General features: G+C 39.6%; 1 protein-coding gene across 2 annotated transcripts in view; it reads left to right on the top strand.

Annotated features, from left to right (window-relative positions):
* Positions 1-19,860, top strand: part of LOC124605322 (probable phosphorylase b kinase regulatory subunit alpha) — a 250,327-nt gene that overhangs the window by 107,380 nt on the left and 123,087 nt on the right. The window contains exon 11 of one of the 2 annotated variants that reach the window (XM_047136918.1): positions 14,936-15,083. In XM_047136918.1, coding sequence (XP_046992874.1) covers positions 14,936-15,083 — 148 coding nt within the window. Of the gene's footprint in view, positions 1-11,407; positions 11,556-14,935; positions 15,084-19,860 lie in introns of both variants that reach the window. The other variant, XM_047136917.1, reaches the window with a different exon arrangement.

Here is a 19,860-nt window from a genome sequence, read left to right as displayed (position 1 = left end):
TACACAAAAATATTTTTTCTTGTTGTTTTAATCCCATCTGTAATACTAATATTAATTACATGGTGGAAATCACAAATAGTTTATGGTGCACTGCTGTTTGTTTTGCTTAATATATTACGTTGAAATGTAAATAGCTACAAAAGTCTTGAGCACAAATATGTTTTCTTTGACAATACCTGATATATACTGAAATTGTCGGTCTGTGTTGTAACATAATTTTAAATTTTCCAGCAGCAAAGCTAAGGGAAGACAAATGTGTTGAAATGTAGCAGTTATAGCTGAAAGGATAGCAAATCATGTGAATTCGTGTGTCAATATAGAGCCAACATATTAAACGTGAAAATAAAGGTGCCTGCTAAATGTGGGCAAATGTGGAACTTATGGATTCTATCACAGCATTTGAACACAGGAGTTTAATATACAGTGCTATGAACTGGTACAAACACATGAAATCAGCAGTAGTTGTGCAATGGAAGACATATTTGTTGGAATAATTCTGGGAAAGTGTGCTGCATGTGTAAATGAAACCACATACAAGATGCTAATGCAGCTTACTCTAGAGTACTGCCCAAGTGTTTGTAATCCCTATAGAGAACACTTGGTTCAAGAATCATAAAAGAAGGTTGTATACATGGAAGAATCCTGGAGATACTAAAAGGTATCAGATAGATTATATAATGGTAAGACAGAGATTTAGGAACCAGGTTTTAAGTTGTAGGACATTTCCAGGGGCATATGTGGACTCTGACCACAATCTGTTGGTTATGAACTGTAGATTAAAACTGAAGAAATTGCAAAAAGGTGGGAATCTAAGGAGATGGGACCTGGATAAACTGAAAGAACCAGAGGTTGTACAGTTTCAGGGAGAGCATAAGGGAACAATTGACAGGAAAGGGGGAAAGAAATACAGTGGAAGACGAATGGGTAGCTCTGAGGGATGAAGTAGTGAAGGCAGCAGAGGATCAAGTAGGTAAAAAGACGAGGGCTAGTAGAACTCCTTGGGTAACAGAAGAAATATTGAATTTAATTGATGAAAGGAGAAAATATAAAAATGCAGTAAATGAAGCAGGCAAAAAGGAATACAAACGTCTCAAAAATGAGATCGACAGGAAATGCAAAATGGCTAAGCAGGGCTGGCTAGAGGACAAATGTAAGGATGTAGAGGCTTATCTCACTAGGGGTAAGATAGATACAGCCTACAGGAAAATTAAAGAGATCTTTGGAGAAAAGAGAGCCACTTGTATGAATATCAAGAGCTCAGATGGAAACCCAGTTCTAAGCAAAGAAGGGAAAGCAGAAAGGTGGAAGGACTATATAGAGGGTCTATACAAGGGCGATGTACTTGAGGACAATATTATGGAAATGGAAGAGGATGTAGATGAAGATGAAATGGGAGATACGATACTGCGTGAAGAGTTTGACAGAGCACTGAAAGACCTGAGTCGAAACAAGGCCCCCGGAGTAGACAACATTCCATTAGAACTACTGACGGCCTTGGGAGAGCCAGTCCTGGCAAAACTCTACCATCTGGTGAGCAAGATGTATGAAACAGGCGAAATACCCTCAGACTTCAAGAAGAATATAATAATTCCAATCCCAAAGAAAGCAGGTGTTGACAGATGTCAAAATTACCGAACTATCAGTTTAACAAGTCACAGCTGCAAAATACTAACGCGAATTATTTACAGACGAATGGAAAAACTGGTAGAAGCTGACCTCGGGGAAGATCAGTTTGGATTCCGTTGAAATATTGGAACATGTGAGGCAATACTGACCTTACGACTTATCTTAGAAGGAAGATTAAGGAAAGGCAAACCTACATTTCTAGCATTTGTAGACTTAGAGAAAACTTTTGACAATGTTGACTGGAATACTCTCTTTCAAATTCTAAAGGTGGCAGGGGTAAAATACAGGGAGCGAAAGGCTATTTACAATTTGTACAGAAAGCAGATGGCAGTTATAAGAGTCGAGGGGCATGAAAAGGAAGCAGTGGTTGGGAAGGGAGTAAGACAGGGTTGTAGCCTATCCCCGATGTTATTCAATCTGTACACTGGGCAAGCAGTAAAGGAAACAAAAGAAAAGTTCGGAGTAGGTATTAAAATCCAGGGAGAAGAAATAAAAACTTTGAGGTTCGCCGATGACATTGTAATTCTGTCAGAGACAGCAAAGGACTTGGAAGAGCAGTTGAACGGAATGGACAGTGTCTTGAAAGGAGGATTTAAGAGGAACATCAACAAAAGCAAAACGAGGATAATGGAATGTAATCGAATTAAGTTGGGTGATGCTGAGGGAATTAGATTAGAAAATGAGACACTTAAAGTAGTAAAGGAGTTTTGCTATTTGGGGAGCAAAATAACTGATGATGGTCGAAGTAAAGAGGATATAAAATGTAGACTGGCAATGGCAAGGAAAGCATTTCTGAAAAAGAGAAATTTGTTAACATCGAGTATAGATTTAAGTGTCAGGAAGTCGTTTCTGAAAGTATTTGTATGGAGTGTAGCCATGTAGGGAAGTGTAACATGTACGATAAATAGTTTGGACAAAAAGATAATAGAAGCTTTCGAAATGTGTTGCTACAGAAGAACGTTGAAGATTAGGTGGGTAGCTCACATAACTAATGAGGAGGTATTGAATAGGATTGGGGAGAAGAGAAGTTTGTGGCACAACTTGACCAGAAGAAGGGATCGGTTGGTAGGACATGTTCTGAGGCATCAAGGGATCACCAATTTAGTAATGGAGGGCAGCGTGGAGGGTAAAAATCGTAGAGGGAGACCAAGAGATGAATACACTAAGCAGATTCGGAAGGATGTAGGTTGCAGTAGGTACTGGGAGATGAAGGAGCTTGCACAGGATAGATTAGCATGGAGAGCTGCATCAAACCAGTCTCAGGACTGAAGACCACAACAACAACAACAACAACATAGAGTAGGCATTACAGCAGACGTTAACAGAATCCACACACACTGCTAGGATCATTACAGGTTCTTATAGTGCACGCAGAAGTGTAACGGAGGTACTCAGGACACCTAAGAAAGAACAACTTAGTTCTCCCAATACACTGTTTGGTGAATTTACAGAACCGGTATGTGACACAGATTGTGAAACTATTCTTCTTCATCAATCCTGTATCTCACTTAAGTACTGTGAGACTAAGATGATAGAGTAGGCTTTGTATAGAGGCATGCAGGCAGTCCCCTTTTTTCCCCTGCGAGTACATTTTTGTTGACTGGAACATGATAGGGAGAAGCTCATACTGGTAGGAAGTTCACTTTGCCAAACACTGTAGACTGACTTACAGAGCATTTATGTAGCTGTAAACGTATGGTTTAGCAGGAGAGGAAAGTATACCACAGCTAATTATAAAGTAAAAGGGGAGACAGTAATGCTCACTGCATCCATAGAATTTTATAAGCTATACATGCCTCTTTGGCTGTATGAAATTGTGAGCACAGATCTAGGCATGCTTCAGTGATCTCGATAAGGCTCAGCAGAGAATGTTGAGTGTCACGAGAAGAGATGATCTTGACTTAACCATCCACATTACAAGGATGGTACAAACCTAAAAAAACTTCACTCTTAGAGTTTCCTGTTGTGCCAATGAGATGGACAGCTGTTGAGGCGGAGCAATCTGTAGCCTGTAGCAGCATCTTGACTGGGCAAGGTGGACCCTCTGTTGTCGATCCCTGCATCCATATCTCAGTGGCTTGAGTAACATCTGTGGTGTGCCGGTGTGGCCAGTTTCTCATACGGCTGGTGCAGTACGTGGATCTGGAGTGAGGCATACTGCAAAAGGTAGTGGTAACTGTTGGTTTTCCATGGGGTGAGGATGGAGGGGGTATCGATACCACCACTTGATCCGACCTCGAGCCGGGCGGAGAGCAAGGTGTGCAACCTCCATCTCTTCTGCAGCCTCTGTGGTGGACACTGGAGACAACGTCATGACCACAACTTGGCTCTGGAGTGGCAGCCACTCCACTGAGGCACCGTCTGGGGATGTCCCCGACTGGTAGCTCAATCTGAAGCAAATTGTTGGTCTGCCCCAGGGTGAGGAAGCTGGCATAGAGGCTGGACTCGCCCCCAGTGGCTGTGCTGACCTGGAACATTTGATGGTGGTATTAGAGGAGGGAGGAGGATTTGGTGGAGTGGGGTTGAGGATGAGCTCTTCTTCCACAAAATGATATAAAAACAGGATGCGGTAGTGGGATTGGGGAGAAAAAGATTGGGGGGAGGGGGGGGGGGGTGTCGAGGGGCATTGTGTAACCACAGCTGGTCCCGGCATCAACTGATGATCTGGTCTCTAGTACCAAGTGTAAAAAGCTATTGTCCATGATGCTGATGAATGATGGCTGGAAACCAATGATCTTGTTGGCCAAACAGTTCGTCCCACACGGATGTGCCGGACCAACGGAACTTTGGAGAGTATGTCCGAATAAACCTCTCAGCCTCTCCATTTAAGTGGGGATGAAAAGGAGGTGAACAGATGTGCTTCATTCCATTTTTAGTGCAAAATTTCTCAAAGACCTCCACTAATGTTTGCAGCACCGTCGATGGCGAAAATCTTCAGCAACACAATCACTATGTATTCTGCTGTTGTTGTATGGCAGTTAACAATATATAGGAACCTGGAAAAAGTATCAATTATGATGATCCGCATGGTATTCAGGAACAGGCCTGCAAAATCAAGATTCATTCATTTGCAAGGTTTGGTCGATGCTGGCCAAGGCAAAAAAAACTTGTTTGGGGGCCACCTGCTGTTCTTCACATCTGTTACTTTGATGGACAAAGTTCTCCATTTCTTGGTGGATGCCCATCTGATAACCAGGGCATTGAGTAAACAGCTTGGTCCTGGAAGTGCCCCAATGCCCCTTATACAGCAACTGTAGGATCTGTTGTCGTAAGGCTTGTGGAATCACTGCATGTGTTGCAGTGTGGTTTTTGATTAAAAAGGATGACATCATTAACTAAAGCAAATGGTGTTGCAACCCCTAGTAATGCCAAAGAGAGGAGAGACTGTTGCTGGCCAACTACTCTGGCCACCCACTGAAGATGAAGGTGCAAACTTGTTTGAGAGCGGCATTTGCCTCTGTGGTGGTGGTGATGCAGACTGATCCCATAATGGGAAAATTGTCCACAGCTTGTTGAGCCTTGTTGTCTAGGCAGAAACAAAGAATTTCTTCTTAATGGAACTTCTAATCTGGCACCAAGGGGAGGCAGGAAAGAGAATCCACATTTCCATCCTGGGATGTGCCTCTGAAATTGATTGCATAGATTTTTATTGAGGAACAATGCCCAGCACTGAAGCTAATGAGCAATACGGTCTCAGACATGAGATGTTGGGTTGAAAAATGTGGTCAGTGACATGGTTCATTACCAGGTGCAACTTGGGGCCATAAAGAAAGACATGAAATTTCTTCAAAGTGAATATGATTTGAATACTCACTAAATATGGTGCTATACCTATACTATAGTATAGCTATACCTGTACTATAGTACATCTGATTCAGCCTGATGTTTCTAATGATTTAGCTTGAGAGACAGTGGACTATGATGTCCATCTGAGGCAACCATCCAGTCCCTCAACAAGACCCCTCAACCAAAATGTTTTTCATCTGCTCTGAGTCTGTTAGTACTTTACAAGCTTTGTAGCAAATGTACGCAACAGAGAAAATGTCCCAGTTAATACAAGACAAACTACTTCTTTGTCAACAACAGGGGAAATAGATGTCATTCTGCTAGGTACTAGAACATGTAGAAATTAAGCGAAATGAACTATCATATGTAGCACAGCCATGGAAACCTGGAGGGAACTCAGTATAACTCTGTATTCCATTTTGCTTCAGGCTGTCCTCTCACTGTTGAGTCAAAAAGCAAAACATCTGTGAGAAGAAGAGAGGCAAGGCATAAGCGGCAATAAGATGCGGTCAGTGTAGCCAAGTATTTGGCTGTGGCGTACTTCATACGAGTCACTCTGATGGGATGAAATCACTCTGACCTGACTCCCAATAGGATTGTGTCCATTAACATATAATGTTTGGCTTCCTGGTCTGGCGAGAGGAGACAACCACTCCTTCCCCTCACTCTGCAGTGACTGTGATGTGCTACTCATCCTATGCCACATGTTAGATGATACTCAATGCCCCATCGCAGTTAAACTGTCATCTCTTTTAACAATCTGAATAATTTGTTTTGCCTCGTCAGACAGTTTTGAACTCTTCATAATATGTGAAGCTAATGTGTATATAAACTTGTAGTAATGTGATGGATGTTGGTTGTGCATCTATCTATCTATCTATTATTTATCTATCTATCTATCATCATCATCATCCTCAGTTGTGTATTTGTGGTACAAGATCGCTTTCCATCTTTGTCTGTCCAGGTACACTTCTTCCTCTTGACTTGATGCCACTCTACTCCTCTTTTTTCCATATACTGTTTCAATTAAGTGATCAGTTTCCTGAACTGACCTGTAGGCATCTTAGGTTTCAAGGCTGTATGTAGTTACGGGTAAAAAATAAGTAAGGTAAAAAATTTTCTTGAGTTTTAATTCTGTTAATGATTTCTATGAAAGAATTGGCTTTTTGAGTTACGACACTACCAACATACTGAAAGTGGTCCACATTTTCTAGCTTCTTTTCTTGATCAGTGTTCTCAAATTCTTGTTTGTTGAGTGCCATCACAACCATTTTTGTGTGGTTAATTTTTGGGCTAAAATTGGTAGTCCTGCATTTTATTTTTTGGTGTATTTCTTCTTCTGTGCTCGTCCTCATCATCACATCTTATGCAAAGGTAAATGCATTCAAAGTCATTGTCAGTTTTTGTTTAAGAGACATCGTTATTTCATCCATATGGCGATGAGTTGAAGCTGTGACAATGCATTGCCCAGTTACACTCCTTTGCCTGTGGCAAACCAGTCATAGCAACCATCTTCTGTCTGCACGCAGCCTTGGCAGAAGGTCCACAATGTTTTTACTTTTTTGTGTCTATCTTGGCTATAATAACGCATTCGTTATGCTGTTCACACTGTCACACGCACATTCCTATGTTCTTAGCCATTATTAAACCTGTTTCTGCATTACCCATATTCGATTGTGTGTTGATAATTTTATACAATTATGATATGAACTGCCTTCAAAAGCAGATATTTCAAGTCATCCACAGTGAAATTATGTGAAAATATCAGAGGAACACCTTTTGTGATACAATGCATTTCTTTTCAGGATCTAGTTTCTCTGTAAGCTTGAGAGTTTTTTTTCACCCATTCTCTTCTGATAATACTTGTGTAACCATCCTTATTTACTTGTTTCATGGTTTTCTTAAATCGCTCCAGGTGAATTGTGACAAGATGGCTTCACAAAGCCCTATGACTCTGTACTGTATCCATGTCCCGCTGTCTCTCATTTCAGTGACCATACTGAAATAAACGCAGCCTATAACGTAAGTGTGATTTGTAACTATGCATTACAAGATGAACATTGATGACAGTGCTCTGCACAAATATGCATTTCATGCAAATTGTATTTGATTCGAGGATGATATATCCACTTCTGTAGCTATAGATGCACTTAAATTTGGACTGTGCCTAAAACTCGTTGGATGGTGTAAAGTATTTTGAAATACAGCCCAGTGGAATAATGTCTTTCTTCAAATTTATCAAGACTGTGGTTATTTCTCGTTCAGCTACAGGCAAAGCGTGATACACTTACAAACATCAACATAAAAATTTAAATTAACATTAACAATGATTTACAATAAAATTGTCAGGGTTTCCAGCCACAAAAGTGCTTGGTCACTTATCACATGTATGTCCATCAGATTTCCTCCCTTAAGTCCGTGTACGTCGCACTCAACTATATGCTGCATGGTTTGACTCTCTCCGCACTCACAATTGGGGTCCTGGGAGAAACCCCACTTTTTCAACAAATATCCGCACCGACCAACACCTGTCCGCAGACGATTTAGAGTTACCCACACTCTACGTTGGAGTTGGAAGCCTGGAACTCGTTGAGATGGGTCCTCAATAAGGAAACTGTTATTCACTTTGCTTTCCTGCCATTGCTGTTTCCACAGGTTATCGATATCAATCTGTTGTTTGAGTTCTTTCCAGAAGGGATTTCTTGACATCAGTCTGTCAGGGGGAGGGGGTAGGTCCCTGAACTTTTCTTTGTACCTCTGGATTGCTCTTTCACGTCTAATCGAGGGTGGTTCGATATTGGCAAGGACGGGCAGCCAAGGTTTCGGGGTGGGTCTTACTGTTCCTGTTATGAGCCTCATTGTCTCGTTAAGTTGCACATCAATATATCTGACATGCCTACTGCGGGCCCAGACGGGTGCGCAATATTCCGCTACACTATACAGAAGTGCCAGTGCTGATGTGCGTAGAGTTTCAGTGGAACATCCCCAGGTTGTTCCTGCCAGTTTCATTATGATGTTGTTTCTTGTTTTCATTTTTTGGGCGACTTCGTACAGGTGGCTCTTATATGTGAGAGTGCGATCTAACTTAACACCCAGATATTTTGGCGTTCTATCGTTTTTCAACAATTTACCTTTTATTTGCACTTTTAGCTCACGATTTGCATCTTTGTTACACAAGTGCATTATTGATGCCACGGATTTAGTCGGATTTACTTTGAGGTGCCAGTTGTCATAATATTGTTGTAGTCGTTCCAGATCCCTGTTTAAAATTTCTTCCAGTTCTTCGAAAGTGTTGGCGTGAGCCGCGATAGCGATGTCATCTGCATACATAAAAGAACGAGATTCCAGGTTTGGGATGTCCGCTATGTATAAATTGAAAAGGCATGGAGCCAGCACAGACCCTTGGGGGAGACCATTTTGTAGTGTCCTGTAGCTGCTTGTTTTCCCATTCAGAGATACCTTGAATTTCCTGTTTATCAACATATTTCGGACTAGATCTATGATCTTCTTGCATTTCACGACTTTTGACAGTTTATACAGTATCCCTTTTGTCCATACGGTGTCGTATGCTGAGGTGAGATCTAATAATACCATGCCCGTTTTCTTTTTGTTTTGGTAACCTCTTTCAATGAAAGTGGTTAGGGCGAGAACTTGGTCGCAACAATCTCTTCCTTTTCGAAAACCGCCTTGCTCTGGGGGAAGAGCAGCTTCTATTTTACTTTCTATTCTGCCTAGGATGACTCGTTCAAACAACTTGTAAGTGGTGCACAATAAAGATATCGGTCTATAATCTTTAGCATTCTCTCCTGTTTTCCCTGGTTTCTGGATGGCTATGACTTGTGCGTTTTTCCATTGCTTTGATAACCAGCTGGTATCTATGATATTAGAGAAAAGAGAAGACAGCCATGCTCTTCCCTTTGGCCCGAGGTTCTTCAAGAATTCTGGAAGAAGGCCGTCACAGCCAGCTGCTTTACCAGGTGACATTTTCTTTAGTGCTATATTTATCTCTTCTTGTGTTACCCAGTTCGCTAAACCTGCTTCCTCCTCGCTTGCATCTAGCTCTTCGTTCATCAGTTGGTGCAGTTCTTTTTTCTTCGAGGCGGAGGCATGGATTCTGGATGTTTGTAGTATAGAAGAGCATATCTTGTTAGGGGTCATTTTATTATTGATGTTCCGTCCCTTGAATTGTGCTCCACCAAGTTTCCTCAGTAGACTCCAGCTCTTCTGTGAGGAGTGCGTAAAGTCCATTTGTTCTATCCGCTTTTGCCATCTCTGTTTGCGTTCCTCGTCCATAGCTCTTATGAGCTGTTCTCCTAGTTCTGGATTCTATGTTTTGTTATATTCATCGAGTAGTTGTTCGCACTCCTTTGTCCAGCATGGGATGTATTCTTTCCGCGCTCCTCTTGGTATTGAGTTATGTGCCGCTTTAATAATTAACTTTGTAAATCTGTCGTAATTTTCTGGAATTAGGGGAATTCTGTTTACATTATTTTCAATGGTATCTTTAAACTTAACCCAGTTAGCCTTCCTGAGGTTCCAGCGGGCTATAGGGGGGCTCTTTATTACTGGTATTTGGATCCCAAGGTCTATAATAACTGGTCTGTGTTGGCTCCGAGGAATACGGCTCAGTACAGTTCTCTTGGACGGAAGTGCTATTCCAGTTTCTCCAGATGAGACAAAACAAAGATCGGGCGTTGATGTTGTGCCCCACGCTCCTGAACAGAAGATGGGGGTATCTTTTGCATCGTATATTAATGTATAATTATTTATATCTGCCCAGTCTGCCAGCATGAGTCCTTCTTTGTCGCAAGACTGATAGCCCCATCTGGGGTGGTGGGAGTTAAAATCACCAATTATGACTGCAGGGTGTTGTGGGTTAGGTAAAACAGGTTGTTCCCATTTATCTGAAGGTGGCTTGTACACGTTATACACAGTCATATCGTTTAGTTTGATTCCCACGGCAAATTCGTGGTGCATAGTTTCCTCAATATTATCAACCAGTTCTTTCTTGATCAGTGTTGCAATACCGTGTTTATTATGGGCTTTATAGCCCACAATTTCATAGCCTGGTATTAGAAGTCTCGAGATATTTTCTTCTGATAGATGTGTTTCCTGCAGGGTCAGCACATCAATTTTTTCTTCTGTTAGTAGCTTTGTGAGGATGTCTCCTTTTGTCCTCGTGTATCCTTCTATGTTAACTTGGCATATACGTATTCGTCCACGCACTTGGCTCCGGGGGGGAAACTGAGGCATTTGTCTCGCTCTCTTGCGTAACTTCGCCTGTAAGGGCCGGGAGGTATTACTACGTCCGGCCGCCGTTTGGTGGTGACATTTGCTTCTCGTGTCGCAGCTCGTTCTGAGCATTTCGATTTTCTTCTCGCAATGCGATCGTTGTGCGGCACGATACTGGGGGGGTAGACCACGTCGAGGCTGTCACCAGACTGTGGTGTTCGCCTAGAAGAAAATATTGATTTATTCCCTTGCTTTGGAGGGCAATAGTGCTAAAAATAGATACTGTCACACTGAGGAGTCCTTTGATGCGGGTGGTACTAAAAACTATTGATTTGACCAAATTACTTTTTCAATCCTCTGTTGTCAGTCCAACTTAAAACTCTGCCATACATGAGCTATTGACAGTTTGTCATGTATTCATTTGACATTACAAACTGTTGATGTAGGTACGTCTATAATGGCTGAAAGCTCGTACCCAGACTAATTTCACAATAAAAGAATGACAGCTTCACAGTACATCCTGTTGTGCTTCTTTTTCCTCTGTTATAATGAATGCAGACTATAGCCATTTGTACCTTCCTGTTGTTGATGTTTTTGTGTCCACAATAATCTTTTCCAATGGTGTCTCGATTATACAGTTTTGCTCACTTTAATGTAAGAACCTCATTTATTTTATTGATATTCATATTAATAAGTTATTTCCTTTTGTTAATTTTTGTCACTTTATCTTTAGTGCAGCATTTGCTATTCTTTTTGCTTTTAGCTAACTGATCTGACACAGTTCTACATAGCTTCTGATTATGAATTGATGATCGATATTTTCAAGAATGAATTTAACTTTCTGAAGTCAGCGTGGCAGAATATGCTTGGCCGTCCACTTGTTGTGATGATAATAAGAAGTGTTCACTTAGGTATTTGTTGCATTTATTGTTTGGTGTTCAACAGTTTCCTTTTAAATATACTGATGCACCGTACAGTGAATAATCCATTCTGATGTGGTCTTTTGACAGAGTGGAAAAATAATAAGCTGAGATTTATCTACTAATAAACAGAAACCAATCTAAATTACCTGTCTGGAATGTGCAGCAAGTTTTGTGCCCTGGATGTGTATGTATGTATGTCAACTAAACAAATTAATGTTGGTGTTAGAGCATGTAAACCTCCCCACTCAGCGAGTAATAGGACAATTAATCACTAGTTGCTGTCCTTTCTGACTGACAGTACAACTGATCTGATACAGCATATATATGAAGATACACTGAATATACATGCTGGAGAAAACTGATGATTATGTTTTAACCAAAGTGAATTTAATTCTTAGCAATTTTTTTCTATGCCATAGTAATTCACTGCACCTGTTTATGCTGAAGTATTAATATGATTTGGATCCCAGAAGACCTGATGACAGTCATAAAAATAATAGTGTTTTACAGAGTTGCAGTTCTGTTTGAATGGAAGTTTAGAAGAATGTAAATCTGTGACTCATGGTCTATTAATTGTGTTTGAAGAAGGGTTTCATGTGTACCTTTATAAAATGTTACATAGTTTGATTTTATTATTAAAGTCTCATCTTGTAGCCAGAATTTTAGAAAGAGAGAGAGTGAAATCAACAATAATATACTAGAGAAAATTAGCACAGAAGTATAGTAGAGTAAGTTAACACAACGTGGATGTATTAGAGATAACAATTTTCCATGGGAAGAAAAGAAATCAATGATTATGGAATCTTGTCATTGTAAAAAGATCATTTCTTATTATTTTTAGTAATATCTTTGGCCAAAGAGGTGTGATTACTTGTCAGTCAGCAAAATGGGAGCAACTTTAGCAGACTGACAAATACACAATGTTGCACATGGCTTTAGCATCATTATAGTTGTTTCTTTCAACACCTGACAAGAAGACACTTCTTTAGTCACAAATGTTTGTTATATTTCATTTTTATTTTTACATTGAGTGTGTATATATCTTTTTACCTCAGTTTGTTTGGTGTATTATTTTGGGCCTTTCCTTTAATACAGTCGTTAGGCCAGTTGGCATGACTCTTTAATACTTTTGATTGCATTTAAAATTTGAAAAACTAGTAGCACTTTTCTTCAGCTCAGTAATAAAAAGCATGTACTAAAATATTAGTATGTGTGTACATATGATGCATCTGTATTATGCACTAAATTTCAGAAAAAAAACTTGCTCAAGTGAGATAGTGAAACAAGTTGTATGGAATATAAGTAGTTGTTTCTAACCATTTTATATCTCTAACTGATAATTGATGTGCTATCTTATGTTCAGACTTTTGCATAAAACAATTCGTAATTAATATGAATATGTTCCACTGTCTCGAAGCAGATAGTAAACTTTTTCAAAATGTCATAATTATCCATTCAAGAAAAATTTTGCCAGAAGAATCGTAGAGGGAGAATTCAAGTGAAATGAATTTTCTTTGGCTTTTGCTATTATCGTTTGTCTATTTATGTAGTGAAATCATTAATTTTTCTTCCCCCAGAGTAAAAAGTTGTTCATTTTTAATGTTGTATTGCATACATATAAAAATTTTGAATAGTTTCTTCAAAAGAGGCAACTCCATGTGAATTATGTGCTAAATTGTTTTGATAACTGTTGCAATATCTTCATTCACATTTGTTACCTTAATTTTCTGTTTGCACAACATATGCAATACATTAACAAAATGAAAAACTTAATTTTTGGGAACAAAACGAAATAAATCCATGAACAAATTTCGTGTAAATGCTGATACTTAAAAGTTCCTCTAGTAAGTTAACTGTTACTGAGTGCCGCATGCTTACTACTTCTGTCAGCTGAAAGACAGATTCTCCACCACATGGGAACTGCAACTTCATATGCATTTAAATTTTTGCCACATTAATTCAGTCTGTGTTTCTCTTTTTTTATACGAGGTACGCCCACGAAATAAGTTCCATTTGGTTATATAAAACAAACGTGCACAGATGCAGAAAAAATATTTATCATACAAAAATCTACAACTGTTAAACTACTTTTCTACATAGTTTCCAAAATTTTGTAGGCACTTGTCATAGCGTGGCACAAGTTTTTGTATACCTTATTCATAGAAGGTTCCTGCCTGTGTATTCAACCATGGGGTATTGTGCAGCGCAATTTCTTAATGGTCTCGCAGTAAACATGTGCATTGATTGTTTGGCCTCGTGCTAAGAAATCAATCAGCAAAATGCCTTTTCTGTCTCAAAAAACGGTGCACATGACTTTTCAAGGTGTCAAGATTTGCTTAGGCCTAACCTTCAATGGGGGTGAAGTGTGCCTCCATTCCATTGATTGCCGTTTTGTTTCAGGGGTGTTGTATGATACCCAAGTTTCATCCCCCGTGACTATCTGAGAAAGAAAACCATTGCCTTCTTCATTGTAGCATGTCGAAAACTGAAGTGCACTGCCAGTCCATTGTTTTTTGTGTTGTTCAGTAAGAATTTTGGGTACCCGACTTGAACAAAGTTTTCGAAATTTAAATTTTCAGTAACAATTTCATGAGTTAGTGATCGTGAGATTTGCGGAACTTGCATAGCAAGGGCATTAAGTGTAAACTTATGGTTGTGCTTAATCTTCAATTGTGTGAACCAGTTCATCAGTAACCACATACGGACATCCACTTCATTCTTCAATGTGCACTTGATCACGTTCTTCATGGAACAGTCTGACCCATCTTCTAACCATTGAATCACTCATAGCATTTTGTCCATAAACCTGGCAAATTTACCGATGAATTTCCATTGGTTTAACTTTCTTTACATTTAGAAAACAAATCACAGATCTGATTTCACACATAGTGGCATTTTCAATTACAGCTGACACACTAAAGAAGCACTACAAAGCACACGTCGGCAGCAGCGATCTGAAAATGGCGTACATGTCTTCTCCTTGAGTCAGAGTAACTGCCGCACATGCTCGGAACTGGGATCATAGCACTGCCATGAATAGAAATAGAAATGGAAGTTGCTTTGTGGACAGCCCTCGCATTAATTCATGCTCTGTACCTATGTGTATTTGCATGAGCGTGTGCATGTGCATATATATGTCTGTGTGCAAGTCTGTATGCGCAAGTGCCTGAGGGAAAACATTCACTCGTGCATATGTGCAATAGTGCATGCATTTGAATATATCACTGTATGAATGATACTGTCACATTCCCATGTTTGTGCTTCCTTCTTAAGTTTCACCTTTTAGATATTGCAGGTGTATTTTGTGCTCCTTAAATAATCCATCCATGTCTTTTTTTTTTTTTTTTTTTCTACTTGATGAAGTTTAGAAGTTTGACACGGAACAATATTATACGGTAAATGATGTTGACCTGCTCATCAACAATTTCAAGAATGACCTAGCTTTTCTTACCATGAATTGGCGACACATGCTGGGGAGGCCGACAGTCACAATAATTGGCCACAATGGCTTGCTAGGTAAACATATAATTTGATTTTTACAAAATAATTCCTTTACAAATATTACTGAATTTACGGGAAAATGCCTGAGAACAATTATGGAGTCAAATGTTTGTACTTTTACTGATTATGTACAGGAAATAATTGTATGAAGAAAACAATTCACCTTCATCCATTTAATTAAAAGCTTTGAAATGTTGTACATAAAATTTATGCTTTTCACATTTACTTATCATTAGATCTCTGTCCACTGTATGACTGACACCCATCTTTGTTTTTATGTCAAAGACACCATGTATAATGGAGTATTGCCTGATTTTTGAATATAAGCCTTTTTGGGCTACGTATTCAGTTGTGGAAATCAGGATGTTATTTTAGTTAGTATAGCATGGATTGTGCACAGTCTTTACAGGAAGGAGCGAAAATGTGCTGAGGGTAAAGTGCCTCTTGCAGCATTTAGCAGATAAAAAATTACTATAGACATAAAATTTTGGTAAGTCTGTCAAAATAATGTGAAATATAGCTTTAACATTAACAATTGCCATTAATGATATAAAAACCGGGCAAGTGTGAATAGGACTCCCACTCTAGATGTTCTGTACAAACTTAATTGTGTGTATAGATAGTTAATGCATAGGCTTTGATGAGTGTGCACATGTGCACGTGTGTGTGTGTGTGTGTGTGTGTGTGTGTGTGTGTGTGTGTGTGTGTGTGTGTTTGTGTTTGTGTTTGGTGGGGTGGGCTGGGGGGGGCTTCTCAAAGGATTTGCCCAAAAGTTATTATTTTTCATGTGCCTGTTATTGACAACTCATTGCATCAGCTATTTGGTGAGTGTTGTAATTTACCTTTTACATTCTAATTGTTATCCTTGTATCACTATGCATTAAATAGTTAGTCATTTGTTACAACTAGATTCATTTTGAATTGCCGTTTACTTTGTATATTTCCACATAATCACTGTAAGCATTCCACAGAACATGGCTAAAACTCCCTAAAGTTAATTATTTCATGATACTGCTAATTTGTACTTAAGATAAGCATTTATTGAACATTCTAAATGGGCCTATTGTCCCATATGCTACACTGAAGGCTATTTGCTCTTTCTCTGCTTACCAGGTAGTAGTATTTTGACACACCATAGATGCCTACTGCATCAAGCCAAATGGTGTAAACACCAGGGAATTCAGCCAGACATTGCCGTCCATCGGTCTGGCAAACTTGGGGTTTCTGAATTGGGGACTCGTGATCACTGCCAGAACTATCAGCTCTAAGCTCTAGCCATGCAATTACTGCACACTACAACATTGAAATGTTGCGTGTCACCGTATCTTGAGTTGACACTGAACTGTAAAATTACCAACTTCAAGGAGCAGTGTGTCAATGGTGTGGATAGTTATTGAGGTAAAAAAAAGTGTAGACCTCCTGATCAGGCATAGTCCAAATTAAGAGCTACACACAGCATTTCAGGTAGACATTATAGAGGATCAGGAGAAGTGGTTAAACAAAGAAGTCATTGAAGTTCATAACGTAATGTGTCGATTAATGGTATTTAAAAAGAAAAAAGGGAGGGGGAGTAGCATTCTCTCTGATGATTGACTCACAAGTTGTCCTACAATATATAATAGCTGTATTTATTTGGCTAAAAGTAAGACCAAATATCTCAAACCTTATGGTGCTTTAATTGACAGAAATTTGAGCAAATCACTAAGAGCTGTAATGGTCCGGAAACATGTGGAAAATGTGAAATTCTCCATCTTGCTGAATAAATCTAATGCACTGGCCCATACTTCCATTTGAACTGCCTAGGTGAACACTAGGTGGGAATATGTAATGCCTCATCTTTCGTAAAGAGAAGGATCCAGGAGCTGAAGGTGCAAAAAACATATCACATACTAAGGTAAAGAAGGAATACAAGTCCCTTCAGCTTCCTACATCTGTCACAGCCACCCTCAATAAAAATACTGAGAAAAAGTTTTTAGCAAAGCCGACTCAGGCCATGGGTATTAATATAAATGCTCATAAAAGTGCCCTTGCAAAAATAAAATTACTAACAAATCTGCTGTTGAACCAAAACAGTTTCACAGATCACCACAACTCCAGCATTTGTTGTTGCATGCCTCATTCTAAATTGGCACCATCGTAAAAAAGGGAGAACTGATGAAATCCAGGAAAAAAATGACAACTACAAGATCATAAGTTGGTTACATCAGATAATGAGTTCTCTGTGACACACATTGAACTAAACTCAAATGGATCCATTTAGTTCTCCTCTTCCTGTGTTAGTAAACCTTGCTCAAGCAGGCACTCGTACTTCTCCTCTTTCTGTTTTAGTAAACCATCAAGTTCACATATCTCACATTCTGTCCTTGTATATGCTGCTCAGTAGAAAGTGAACAATGAATTTCACTCAGTTGCCTACGTCACTGTCTAAAGCTACTAATCAGATGGGACAGAACTCAAGAAGAAGCATGTAGCATGTTCAGCAGAGCAGACTGGAAATTTTACAGCCAACTGATTCTTTCCAAAAACCAAAACAGTGACCAGAACTAGAAGGATCTTGCCACAAACATTTATTCCTAAGTCTTCAAGAGACTTCATATGCCACATATCCTATTATGGTATGACCAGTGTTGTTCTGCAGTTGCGGATTAGCGTGCAACTATGCAATGGCTCAAACGCCAACCATCTGTTGAGAATCTTGCAACTTTTTGAATCGCAAAGGCAAAGTCTTGAAGAGCAATGATAGGAAGAGAAAAAACCATGGCATGTGTTCTTAGGTTTGAAGTATCATACTACTACCACCACAGAAGTGAGGGAAGCTACAAGAGAGATACCTGGCAAAAATGTCAGGTCAACAGTAATTACTATACTGAAGCAGGGGTATCATTAAACTACACCAAGTGATTGTTTAGATTATGTCAAAACATTTTGTTTCAAACACTGTCACTATAAACCAGAATTCAGATTTTTCTTGCTGTAGAGCATGTATGGTGCTAGTTGGAACTTGTATCCCAACAACACAGCCGTACAGGAGTCTCTGTTTCCATGTGGAATTTTTCCTTGTGCCTTATTTGAAGCCTAGGAGACTGCCCTGGCCAATCACTGAATCCACTACAGCAGTTTTAGAGAACCTTGAAAACCAGGCAGATAAATTCTCATTGCTGTTTTTAATCTTGCTGACAGGAGGAAATTACTCTTTTTAATTAATAACTCCCATTGTGGGTTCAGATGATAATGTTCAACCTGTGACAACCTCACCATCTGGAGGTGCCAGTACAATATTTCCAGCACAATTAATCTCTTGTTGGTGTATTTTCCATTACTGAGAGAGTCTATGACAATATTTGGAAGCATAATGTCCTTGGACAGCTTCACAGATTGGGCTTTTGGAGACACCTGCCCAGTATCATATAATCCTTTGATTTAATGTCTAAAAAAGTGGCTGGACACAGATACACTTCACCAGAGAGAGAGAGAGAGAGAAATAAGAGAATGGTGTCTGTTGGGGATGTATTTTAATTATGTCTGTATTTGTTATAGCCATCAATAGCATTACATCCAGAGTTAAGACTCTCAGCCAGTTGTTTGTGGATGACTTTGCTATATTCTGTTCTCTTTCTGGATTTGTAATAACCATTGGCCATTATAATGGGTAATTGGAGGAGTGGACACATAGGGTAGGTTTCAGATTGTTATCACATACTACCCCCACATGAACCATGGACCTTGCCGTTGGTGGGGAGGCTTGCGTGCCTCAGCAATACAGATAGCCGTACCGTAGGTGCAACCACAACGGAGGGGTATCTGTTGAGAGGCCAGACAAATGTGTGGTTCCTGAAGAGGGGCAGCAGCCTTTTCAGTAGTTGCAAGGGCAACAGTCTGGATGATTGACTGATCTGGCCTTGTAACAATAACCAGAACGCCCTTGCTGTGCTGGTACTGCGAACGGCTGAAAGCAAGGGGAAACTACAGCCGTAATTTTTCCCGAGGGCATGCAGCTTTACTGTATGATTAAATAATGATGGCGTCCTCTTGGGTAAAATATTCCGGAGGTAAAATAGTCCCCCATTCGGATCTCCGGGCGGGGACTACTCAAGAGGATGTCGTTATCAGGAGAAAGAAAACTGGCGTTCTACGGATCGGAGCGTGGAATGTCAGATCCCTTAATCGGGCAGGTAGATTAGAAAATTTAAAAAGGGAAATGGATAGGTTAAAGTTAGATATAGTGGGAATTAGTGAAGTTCGGTGGCAGGAGGAACAAGACTTCTGGTCAGGTGACTACAGGGTTATAAACACAAAATCAAATAGGGGTAATGCAGGAGTAGGTTTAATAATGAATAGGAAAATAGGAATGCGGGTAAGCTACTACAAAAAGCATAGTGAACGCATTATTGTGACCAAGATAGATACGAAGCCCACACCTACTACAGTAGTACAAGTTTATATGCCAACTAGCTCTGCAGATGACAAAGAAATTGAAGAAATGTATGATGAAATAAAAGAAATTATTCAGATTGTGAAGGGAGACGAAAATTTAATAGTCATGGGTGACTGGAATTCGAGTGTAGGAAAAGGGAGAGAAGGAAACATAGTAGGTGAATATGGATTGGGGCTAAGAAATGAAAGAGGAAGCCGCCTGGTAGAATTTTGCACAGAGCACAACATAATCATAACTAACACTTGGTTTAAGAATCATGACAGAAGGTTGTATACATGGAAGAACCCTGGAGATACTAAAAGGTATCAGATAGATTATATAATGGTAAGACAGAGATTTAGGAACCAGGTTTTAAAT

The sequence above is a fragment of the Schistocerca americana genome, chromosome 3 (assembly GCF_021461395.2).
Source record: "Schistocerca americana isolate TAMUIC-IGC-003095 chromosome 3, iqSchAmer2.1, whole genome shotgun sequence".
NCBI classification, from domain to species: domain Eukaryota; kingdom Metazoa; phylum Arthropoda; class Insecta; order Orthoptera; family Acrididae; genus Schistocerca; species Schistocerca americana.
Note: the sequence above shows the minus strand (reverse complement) of the source record. Positions and strands in the feature narration are given on the sequence as shown.